Below are 12,908 nucleotides of genomic sequence, written 5' to 3'. Positions count from 1 at the left end.
CCGGAGGCGTCCCTCAGCTTGCCCGTAACAAATATATACACTAGCTCAGTGATAATAGACGACATACTAAACTCCGAATTATACATAAGAAACTAAAATTAAAAATCACACAAGACGTTAATGCTTCAGCTTGCTCTTGATCTTACTTAGAACTAATGAAAAGTCTGTCTTTGCCTTCTTCATGCCTTAATGTTCTTTCTTGTAGTCTCATATGTTGATGCGATTGTGTAAATACTATTACTATGTATATAGTAAGTGTTTACAATACAATAGTTATTAGTTTCTACAAAGACACTAATGTGCAGTTATTTCATTGCATCAAACATAACTTGTTGTATGAGTAGGAAAATACATAGATAAAATTAGGCTCGTTTCAAATGTGTAATGAAAAGTGTTTCATTATTTATTATATATCACACGGTGACACGATGTCTCTTTAACAGCATTATCTGGTATTTCATGCTCATAAACACAGGATAGAATTGCGTATTCCTCAAACATTTTAGAGATGGAAAATTTCAATGAGAGTTAGACGGCGTGCACAAAGTTGACTGCAACTGTAAAATGTGCTTTTTAAATAGTTCTATACAACCGTGTTTAAAATAGTTTTGAATATTTTAAAAATAAGAATAAGAAATTTTTTATGATAAAATAATAAATGCATGCCATTAAAATGCACATTTATAGTAAGGTAAATTAAAATTTAATCTATAAAGCATGAAACGGACATATAGAAAACGGCAAAAATACGGTGTAACTTGTAACATTAAATAAGCATAAATTAGAGTTTTTGACCTAAAACTTATACAAATGCAATATATTTTCCTGCATTTTCGTATTACAGAATTGTTCGGATTCGGACTCGGACATCACACGAAATTCATCGCAAAAAAATCAAAAACGATCATGGTAGATAAGTTTGGAATTATCTTCGTTTTGTGTAAGAAGTAGTAATTTAGAAGGACTTATAATCGAAATGGAAAAATCGGCAAGAAAAAATATGTAATTGCAATCTTTTTATTTCAAAATGACTTGGTATTCAAAATGTGCATAATCAGTTGTTTAAGATAATCTGCAAAATATGAATGATTCGATAGTCTCGACTGAACACTTGAATTTTTTGAATGTCCAGCTATTATGTTACATTTATTTATATTTCCAGAATGTGCATTTGCTGCACTTTTTTGTTCGAAAGAAAAAAGAAATATGTTGAACGTAAATATTTAAAGTTATGTGATAAACTAAGTGTCCAGTGTTTTTGTTACGCGCTTGTTTTCTGGGGGGGAATGCCGACGTCGTAAATGGTTTTAGTAATTTGAAGACGTTACGTTTGTGGACTCAGCTTTGTGCACGCCGTCTGAACGGTCCTTGGAATGGCGGCTCGATATTTTAAACGAGAAAAAAAGATGTAAAAGATCTAATTTGAGATAATAGCTGTAGAACTGTACAAGTAGTATGTTTGTATTTGACTTCACAAAAGGTATTCCACGGGCGGCTTCGTTAAAAGAATGACTTGTCGTTCTGAAAGAAAATAACTCCATATAGGTGTATATAACGATTATTAAACAAAAACAAATATTGACTGCATACATTAAAATTGCATATAAATACATGTATATATAATAATATTACAGATTGATAAAAAAATAAATAGATAATGCATTCTGAAAGAAGGAAAAATACCAGTAAAAATTTAACATTTGAATATCCATACTTCAAAATTATTTATTTTTTCTAGTAAATTATTAATCCAAATAAAGAAGGTTGTGTGCACACATTTGCCTGTCTGGTCTTTATTCTTTTAAAATGTTAATCAATTGAATGTACCAATTACAATTCCGTACCAAACTGACCACAAACATAATTATCTCCCTTTATAACTAGGATTTAAGAGGTATGCTTTCTTGTTGATATCCTGTTTGCGGATATGCTGCTATTGGATATCCTGTTTGTGGATATGCTGCCTGTGAATATCCTGTTTGTTGATATCCTGAGGGTGGAAATGCTGCTTGTGAGCAGGTTGTCTGATTAAATCCTTGCTGCTCTGGTGGCATCATTACAACACCGCTCTGTGTTTGATGTGAGCTCGACCTCCCTGTGGTAGAAAAAATATACATATATCCCACACCTTATCGTATTCAAGTATTTTAAAATATTTCAATTTATTTTTCAAAAGAAAAAGGACGTCTGTATTTCGTATAAGCAATCGAGTATAGAAATGTTATTTCGTTTTCTAAAACTATGTAAATGATACTGTTTCTATGAATCAAGTTATATCTTCAACCCAGTGGATTTAGTTATTACCTGACTCATACTGTTTCTATGACTTAAGTTTTCTAGAATTACCTAAATCATACTGCTTCTATGGCTTAAGTCGTATCTACAAAGCTCTGGAATTACCTAAATCATGATACTGTTTCTATGGCTTAACTTTTATCATTAAAGCTTTAAAGCAAGTATAAAGGTTAGTTTAAATCACATCACATCACATCACTCTTGGACCAAACTAGAATGTTTGTCAAATACCGAATTACCAAATAGTCATCACAAGTGTGTTCGTCAGTGCAGTTTGTCATCACAAGTGTGTTCGTCAGTGCTGTTTGTCATCACAAGTGTGTTCTTCAGTGCAGTTTGTCATCACAAGTGTGTTCTTCAGTGCAGTTTGTCATCACAAGTGTGTTCTTCAGTGCAGTTTGCTGTGTGTTTGTTTGATATAAATGGCTAGAGATATAGGGGAGGGTTGAGATCTCACTAAACATGTTAAACCCCGCAGCAGTTTTGCGTATGTCCTAAATCAGAAGCAACTGGCCTTTGTTAGTCTTGTATGTTTTTAAATTTTTGTTAGTTTATATGTTTTGGAGTAAAGTATAACTCCCATTTTCACTGAACTAGTATACATTTTTATTTAGGGGCCATCTGAGGCCCACCTCCGGGTGCGGGATCTTTTTTGCTGTGTTAAAGACACATTGACGACCTCCGGCTGTTTGGTCGGGTTGTTTTTACTTTGACATGTTTTCCCCATTTCCATTAATCTCAATTTAATACTAAAACAATCAGTATTATTATACTTATAAACCGTTTGGCGACACAAAACAATCATTCGTTCATTAAAATGAGATGATAAAGGAATAAGGAGATGTAGCATGCCTACCAATGAGACGGCTGTCCATCAAAGACAAAAACGACAAAGATTAATGCAGAGCTTATCCACCGTACTGTCTTCAACAATCAACAAAATCATCACCACAAAGATAGTTATCAATTTCCCTACACTAAAAAATGTAAATCAATTAAAACGAGAAACCAACGATATAATTTTGTGTACAAAAACAACAAACGGACTACAAGTATGATATATATGCCATTGGTTGGAACTTTCACCTTATTATAATAAGCCAGAGTAGCAAGTAAACATAAGATCAACAAGGACAGGGTGTCAATTATATTTTTTGTTAAAATGATTTATTTTTGGAAACACACAAATCGCAATTATAGATATGAAGATATATATTAGAAAACTATTGGTGATTAACAAACCTCTACGACAGCATACCACGATAATAGCTATCACAACTCCCACACCAAACAGTACTCCTATCACAATTCCAATGATGGCTCTGAAATCATAAATACGTGAGTAATCGATATATATATATTGACCAACTTTGACATTGGCTCTGAAATGATAAATAAGTGATCGATTTATCAATTGACCAACATTGACATCGGCTCTGAACTCATAAATAAGTGATGAACATATTCAATGGCAACATTGCCATTGATTAGGGAAATAGTCAAACATAGAGATAGCTATAAATCATGCCTGTTTTCATTATGATGCTAAAACTTACATGAAATAAAATTTATAATCGTTTAACATGTTTAAAGTTTCTGCAATTATTCATTCAAATGAATTTGATGAATTTTTAAATTTTACTATAGGCCACAATTTAGTCAAAGGCTATGGAAGTAAATCCAGACAAAAAATCCGGGTAGATGGAGCTCGTAAGCTCAGTAACAGCAGTCGTCTAAGGGAAGGAACATCCTGACAGAAAAACCCGACCCTTCACGTAAGAGGTTTAGCTTAGGGCTAACAACCCAAACTTGTAAAAAAGTTATGTTACAGAAACAGTAACGAAGAATTTATCTACGATTGTGGAGAAGAGCCTCCAAAGCAACAGTGGAGCAAGTATGACTGTTGGCAGTGAAAGCCGAGAGGAAACTACCAACAAGAATCTGGAGGCCCTTAACACAGCCAAAACTAAAACTAGAATTGGGTTCTGGAATGTCCGTACAATGTACTCTGCTGGGAAACTTGCAGAAATTACATCTGAAATGCGACGTTACAAACTACATATTTTAGGCATAAGTGAAAGCAGATGGACAGACTCTGGGAGAATAACAACAAGAACTGGAGAAACTACACTCTACTCTGGAAGAGTTGATGGGCAACATCATGAAGGGGTAGCAATTATTCTGAAGAAAGGAATGGCGAAATATCTGATGGAATGGAAACCAATAAATAGTAGGCTGATTATGGCAAGGTTAAAAGGGAAACAGGTCAACATGACTATACTGCAATGTTATGATCCAACAAATGATTCCAGCGAGGAGAAAAAAGATGCATTTTATGAACAACTCCAACAGGAAATAGACAAAACCCCAAAACACGACATCAAAATCATCATGGGGGATATGAATGCCAAAGTTGGATCTAGTAACACCCACTATGAAAGAGCTATGGGAAATCACGGATGTGGTAATATGAATGAGAATGGTGAAAGACTAGCAGAACTATGTACCACTAACAACTATGTAATAGGACGGACAATTTTCCCCATCGAAACATTCATAAATTGACATGGTGCTCTCCAAACCAACGAGACAAGAACCCAAATAGATCACATCATGATAAATGGAATATGGAAACGATCCCTGTTGGATGTTAAAGTCAAGAGAGGAGCTTATGTTGGAAGTGATCACCATTTGGTAACAGCTGACTTTAAACTCAAACTCAGGGCTAATGGAAAGAACACAAGATCTTGGAAGCAGTTTGACATTGAAAAGTTGAAAGAAAGCAACGTAAGAAAAGAATATACAACCTTGATAAGAAATAGATTCAGAATTTTAGAAAACTTAAATGATGAAGATGACACAGAAACAATTGATGATAAATGGGGGAAAATTTCTGAGATATTCACTAAAAGTGCAGAAGAATCTATTGGATTTAAACAAAAATAGAAACATAAAGATTGAATTACACTTAGAACATGGGACAATATTACTATTAGAAGAGATACAAAGAAAAAGTTGAATGAGGCAAAATCACAACGTCTTAAAGAAAGATACCAACTTGAATATAGCCAAATACACAGAAATGTGAATAGAATGGTGCGAAACGACGAAAGAGCCCACATGGATAGCCTAGCTGAAAAGGCAGAAGAAGCAGCTAACAAAGGCGAGCAAGGCAACTTATATAAAATAACCAAAATCATTTGTGGCAAAAACACAGCATCGTCTAATATTCCTGTAAAAGACAAGCTAGGGAATTTGTTAACATCCGAAATTGAACAAGAACAAAGATGGACAGAACATTTCAGTGAGCTACTCCAACAGAACTCCCTATTATTGCAGAAAATAACAACGAACTAGAAATCAACATAGAACCACCTGAAATGAATGAGATAATATCTGCAATTAAAAGTCTAAAAAATGGAAAATCACCTGGAAACGACAATCTGAATGCTGAACTGTTTAAATTAGACCCGGGTTTATCTGCCATCCTGCTTTATAACACCTTTAAAGACATCTTGAATAAAGCACAGATACCATACATCTGGAATAATGGCACTTAATCAAAATACCAAAAAAGGGAGCACTTAATGATTGTAACAACTGGCGTGGCATTACACTACTTTCCATCCCAAGTAAGATCATGGCAAAAATCATAATTAGACGAATTGCAAACTCCATTGATAATCTACTGCGAAAAGAACAAGCAGGTTTTCGTCCGGTAAGAGATTGCATCGACCAAATATTTACATTAAGAAATATTATAGAACAATGCACAGAATGGCAACGGCAGCTATATATAAACTTTGTTGACTTCGAGAAAGCATTTGACAGCATCCACAGGGAAAGTCTTTGGAAAATATTGCGATCATATGGCATCCCACAACATCTTATTAACCTCATAAAAGCATTCTACAAGAGATTTCAGTGAGGGTTGGATACAGTGATATATACTTCCAAGTAAAATCAGGAGTAAGACAAGGGTGTGTCATGTCATCGACACTCTTCATTATAGTCATTGACTGGATAATGAGACAAACAACAGCTAATACATCAAGAGGCATAAGATGGGGCACTTTTACCACTTTGGAAGACCTAGATTTTGCTGATGACTTAGCATTAATGTCTCACACACACCAACATATTCAAAATAAGACCTCAGAGTTAGAAAAATATTCAGGACAGGTGGGGCTGAAAATCAACGTAAAGAAAACTGAAGTCATGACACTTAATGCAAACAACCCAGGGTCAGTATTGCTGGATGGAAAAACATTACCACATGTTGATACCTTCACATACCTTGGCAGCACTGTTACTACCAATGGTGGCGCAGAATGTGACATCAAAAGAAGACTATCAAAGGCAAGGTCAGCTCTTTACAACCTGCAGGCTGTATGGAGATCTGGTCAATATACCATCCGTACCAAACTCAAACTTTACAGCAGCTGTGTCTTGCCTGTACTTTTGTATGGTTCAGAATGTTGGAGGATGACAGAACAAGACCAAAACAATCTGTCCGTATTCCATACTAAAAGTCTAAGAAGGATTCTGCGAATCTTTTGGCCACATAAAATTTCAAATGAGGACCTCTTCATCAGATGCCAACAACAAGATATAGCCACAACAATAATGAGAAGACGCTGGAGGTGGATTGGGCATGTCCTGCGGAAAGACCAGGAGGATATCACAAAGACAGCACTCCATTGGACCCCAGAAGGTAAAAGATAGAGAGGAAGACCCAAAATGACATGGAGAATAACTGTAGAGGCAGAGGCTAGTAAATACCAACAGACATGGGGCACACTACAGAAAACTGCCTACGACAGACAAAAGTGGAAAATCTTCGTTACTGCCCTACACGCCAATGGCGTACAAGGGCAGTAAGTAAGTAAGTAATTATAGGCCACAATTTGCTTATTAATGGATCTATTTTTAAAGCTTCAATCAATAACAAGTGAATGGGCTCTTCACAATAGTACCGTATAGGCTTCAAAGTCGAGACTGTTTGGTGATCTTTTCAAATACGATAGTTTTGTGCATTTTGTCGGACGCTTTTGAAAACCTTGAAAACAATCTATACAATTCAAAATATTTTTTATCCAAAAGATGCCAATGGTTATATTGAATCCTAAACCTGGGAACAGTATATCTATAGTCAATATATATGTTCCGGCCTAAACGTAGAGAAATTCTAGTTTCTCGGCCTAGTTCACTAAGGAAAGGTAGACAACTTCTGTTCAGAAGTATGCACCAAACTTTTTTGTTGATATCTTCCTCTCTTTATTCAAACAAAGACTGTTACATACGACTTTATTTCAATTCTATATTAAATACTTCATTACGTAATAACCAATTTAAGATATATTATCAGAAGACAAATGAGTAAAGTTTTTACAAAATTTGCTGTAAAAATGTTTATAGTCATTTCTTACATTATGGAGACAATGACCCTCAATTAGGAAGTGAACTTCATTTTTTATTTAAATAAGGCCGTTAGTTTTCTCGTTTGAATTGTTTTACATTGTCATATCGGGGCCTTTTATAGCTGACTATGCGGTATGGGCTTTGCTCATTGTTGAAGGCCTCACGGTGAGCTATAATATTTGTAAATGTCTGTGTCATTTTGGTCTCTTGTGGACAGTTGTCTCATTGGCAATCATACCACATCTACTTATTTATACTCAGCTTCAACTTTATTTTGATGAGGATCGCACATTCAATCATTATTTTCATGTTCTTATTTCTTCCTTTTTTCAATATTTAAGCTATGATAATTAAGTCTAGATTTTCTTAGAACTCGCCTCTGACATACACATTGGTGGTTTATTCGACCAATGGTGAATGCAAATTTGCAGAATTTTATAAGTGTCAATTTTTCCAATACAATTTTGTAAGTTTCCTTAGTTAAATTTTGCAGGGGCTTTCATTAATATCTTTAAAAACCTCCCAATATTTCTGAGCCATGCGATATCATTGGCTTTACTGTATGATTAAATTTATGAAGCACAATTAAAGGTTTTGCACATAAATGCAGCAAAACATATGAAACTGACCAAAAAGTGATACCTTTATAAGTTCTAAATCATGAATAGTCGTCAAGGAGACACTTACCCTACAGTAAGACACAATTGAATACCAGTACATACATAGCCGCCAAAGAGACACTTACCCCTTCAGTAAGACACAGTTGAGTACCAGTAAATACATAGCCGCCAAAGAGACACACTTACCATACAGTACGACACAATTGAATATCAGTACAAACATAGCCGCCAAAGATACACTTACCCTACAGTAAAAAAAAATTGAGTACAAGTACATGCATAACAGCCAAAGAGACACTTACCCGACAGTAAGAAACAATTGAGTACCAGTACATACCTAGCCGTCAAGGAGACTTTCACCCTACAGTAAGACAAAATTTAGTACCAATACAAACATAGCCGTCAAAGAGACACTTACCCTAATATAAGACACAATTGAGTACCAGTACAAACATAGCCATCAAAGAGACACCTACCCTACAATAAGACACAATTGAGTAATAGTACAAACATAGCCATCAAATAGACACTTACCCGACAGTAAGACACAATTGAGTACCAGTACAAACATAGCCACCAAAAGGCACTTACCCTACAGTAAGACACAATTGAGTACCAGTACAAACATAGCCATCAAAGAGACACTTACCCTACAATAAGACACAATTGAGTAATAGTACAAACATAGCCATCAAAGAGACACTTACCCGACAGTAAGACACAATTGAGTACCAGTACAAACATAGCCACCAAAGAGACACTTACCCTACAGTAAGACACAATTCAGTACCAATTCAAACATAGCCATCAAAGAGACACTAACCCTACAGTACGACACAATTGAGTAACAGTACACACATAGCCAACTAAGAGACACTTACCCGACAGTAAGACACAATTGAGTACCAGTAAAACATAGCCATCAAAGAGACACACTAACCATACAGTTAAAAACAATTGAGTACCAGTACATATATACCCACCAAAGAGACACTTACCCTACAGTTAAAAACAATTGAGTACCAGTACAAACATAGCCATCAAAGAGACACTTACCCTACAGTAAAACACAATTGAGAACCAGTACAAACATAGCCAACTAAGAGACACTTATCCTACAGTAAGACAAAATTGAGTACCAGTACAAACATAGCCATCAAAGAGACACTTACCCTACAGTAAAACACAATTGAGTACCAGTACAAACATAGCCATCAAAGAGACACTTAACCTACAGTACGACACAATTGAGTACCAGTAAAACATAGCCATCAAAGAGACACTTACCCTACAGTACGACACAATTGAGTACCAGTAAAACATAGCCATCAAAGAGACACTTACCCTACAGTAAAACACAATTGAGTAACAGTACAAACATAACCATCAAAGAAACACTAACCCGACAGTAAGACACAATTGAGTACCAATACAAACATAGCCATCAAAGAGACAATTACCCTACAGTAAGACACAGTTGAGTACCAGTACATACATACCCGTCAAGGAGAGACTTACCCTACTGTAAGACACAATTGAATACCAGTACATACATACCCACCAAAGATACACTTACCCTACAGTTAAAAACAATTGAGTACCAGTACAAACATAACCATCAAAAAGATACTTACCCTACAGTAATACACAATTGAGTACCAGTACAAACACAGCCATCAAAGAGACACTTACCCTACAGTAAGACACAATTGAGAACCAGTACAAACATAGCCAACTAAGAGACACTTATCCTACAGTAAGACAAAATTGAGTACAAGTACATACATAGTCGTCAAAGAGACACTTACCCTACAGTGAGACATAATTGAGTACCAGTACATACATAGCCGCCAAGGAGACACTAACCCCACGGTAAGACATAATTGATTACCAGTACATACATAACCGTCGAGGATACACTTACCCTACTGTAAGACACAATTAGGTACTAGTACATACACAGCCGTCAAGGAGACACTTACCCTACGGTAAGACACAATAAAGTATCAGAGCATACATAGCCATCAAGAAGACACTTACCCTACTGTAAGACACAATTAAGTTATAGTACATATGTAGCCGTCAAGGAGACACTTAACCTACAGTAAGACATAATTGATTACCAGTACATATATAGCTGTCAAGGAGACACTTACCCTACGGTAAGACACAATTAAGTACAAGTACATAAATACCCGTCAAGGAGAGACTTACACTACTGTAAGACAGAATAAAGTACCAGTACATATATAGCCGTAAGGGAGACACTTACTCTACAGTAAGACACAATTGAGTAGCATTACATATATAGCCGTCGTGGAGATACCTACCCTACATTAGGACACATTTGGGTACAAGTACATACATAGTCGTCAAGGAGACACTTACCCTACAGTAAGACACAATTGAGTAGCAGTACATATATAGCCGTCGAGGAGACACCTACCCTACAAGAGGACACAATTGGGTACCAGTACATACATAGCCGTCAAGGAGACACTTACCCTACATTAAGACACAATTGAGTACCAGTACATACATAGTCGCCAAGGAGACACTTACTGTACGGTAAGACACAATTGAGTACCAGTACATACATATCCATCAAAGAGACACTTACCCTATAGTAAGACACAATTGAGTACCAGTACAAACATAGCTGTCAAAGAGACACTTACCCTACAGTAAGAAACAATTGAGTACCAGTACATACATATCTATCAAGGAGACACTTACCCTACAGTAAGACACAATTAAATACCAGTACAAACATAGCCAACTAAGAGACACTTACCCTACAGTAAGACACAATTGAATACCAGTACAAACATAGACAACTAAGAGACACTTACCCTATAGTAAGACACAATTGAGTACCAGTACAAACTTAGCCAACTAAGAGACACTTACCCTACAGTAAGACACAATTGAGTACCAGTACAAAAATAGCCATCAAAGAGACACTTACCCTACAGTAAGACACAATTGAGTACCAGTACATACATATCCATCAGGACAACACCATTGCGAACCACTACAGTGGTGGTATCCGATGTAACAGAAGTAATCCAAAGCTACAAATGTAAAAGTATAACTCAATGTTACATGTACTGATAACGTAAGTTATCATTGACTCTATACCGTGGCGTGCCGATGGAATAAGTCGATGTCATGATATTGTCGAGGGCATCAATCCTTTTTTTGTCTGGGGATTATAAAATTGAAGTCAACACTTTTTATCATATAATATTCTTTATTTACTAATTATTATTTGAAAAATACTCTTTTAATTTACGATAATTTTTTATCGTATGATTCCAAGGTGATCATTAAGGGACGTCGTATTTTGGTATGATTTTTAAAGGTTTTTTTCTACAACAACATAAACAGTCCGACCAAACGTGTCAGTATATTACTAATACTAAATGTTCAAGGAAGCGATCATCATCATAATTATGGGAAATGGGATCTGCTAATAAATAATTCATAAAGAATCCCTGAGACAAGGTAACCCTGGAATAGTTGTACTCCTCTTTTTTTTAATGTAAACAAGTAACTATATGATAATACATTTATTAGATGTGTCAGCGAAGATGTGAATTGTAGAAGAAATCAATAATAATAGTATATAAAGCATGACAATACAGCGAACACAGACAATATTGTTCAGATAATTATCCAACATTTCCCTGAGGACAGTCTAGATTTATCGATTCTGTATCATGTGTATGATGGAATGTGGGTTACTTTATAACATTTCTGTATTTTCAAATATAAAACAGTTTCAGCAATATGAATTTTAAATACAAAATGAAGATACGATACGATAAGATAAGGTAAGATATTTTTATTCCAATTGAAGGGCCCATGAAGAGCAAAGTAATTTATTACAATGATTTTTATAATTGATACAATGATGTTGATAGTAAAGATGAACTGTAGAGTTAAAATTATATTCAGAAAGTTTTTTCTTACCATTAGTTTTGCCTATGCACTGAAGTAAAATGGCCATGGGTACACTGATGTACACAATGTACTTCACACATACAGTAAGTAACCACCTCATTTTAGTAGGATCCGTTCCAAGTTGGTATCTAAATCAAACTATCATTTGTACTACAGATAAATGTACATCAAGCTCTATATATCCATGGACAGGAACAAATATCAGTATTTGTATTTTTTTTCTATCAATCAAGTTATTTCAAAATATGGTGTATACTAAGATGAACGCTAATTCTTTACGACCTTCGCTACACATATAAATCGATTATTTACCAAGCAATTGATTGGTTTGCTTGCAGTACACGTTTAGGAATGGATGACCTTTTGTTTGATTGAGGATTTGAAAGCGATAGATTATTTTGTTTTATATTTGTTCGTTATAAATTGTATGCTTATCAGTAGTAAGTCATGTGTTGTCCGTCTTCCATGTCTGTCGTCTGCTGATATGGTATGCGTTTTATCACCATCCATAGAAAAGAATGTGTTGCCTTTTGACCATTTTTAATCCGGACATTTATCGTGAAGGTACCCAAATTGCACCTATTTTGACAGTTTGTTCACATACTT

The 12,908-nt window shown here is 35.3% G+C and overlaps 1 protein-coding gene across 1 annotated transcript; it reads right to left on the bottom strand.

The window, feature by feature from the left end:
* Window positions 1–1,542: 1,542 nt before the first annotated feature.
* LOC139514721 (uncharacterized) lies at window positions 1,543–12,601 on the bottom strand. The gene is made up of 4 exons (XM_071304324.1): window positions 12,312–12,601; window positions 11,305–11,410; window positions 3,538–3,617; window positions 1,543–2,095 (listed from the first exon to the last, which is right to left on the bottom strand). The coding sequence occupies exons 1-4, from the start codon at window positions 12,400–12,402 to the stop codon at window positions 1,881–1,883; spliced, it is 492 nt and encodes a 163-aa protein (XP_071160425.1). The 5' UTR covers window positions 12,403–12,601; the 3' UTR covers window positions 1,543–1,880.
* Between the last annotated feature and the right edge of the window lie 307 nt (window positions 12,602–12,908).

Source organism: Mytilus edulis, chromosome 3 (genome assembly GCF_963676685.1).
Source record: "Mytilus edulis chromosome 3, xbMytEdul2.2, whole genome shotgun sequence".
Lineage (NCBI taxonomy): Eukaryota > Metazoa > Mollusca > Bivalvia > Mytilida > Mytilidae > Mytilus > Mytilus edulis.
Note: the sequence above shows the minus strand (reverse complement) of the source record. Positions and strands in the feature narration are given on the sequence as shown.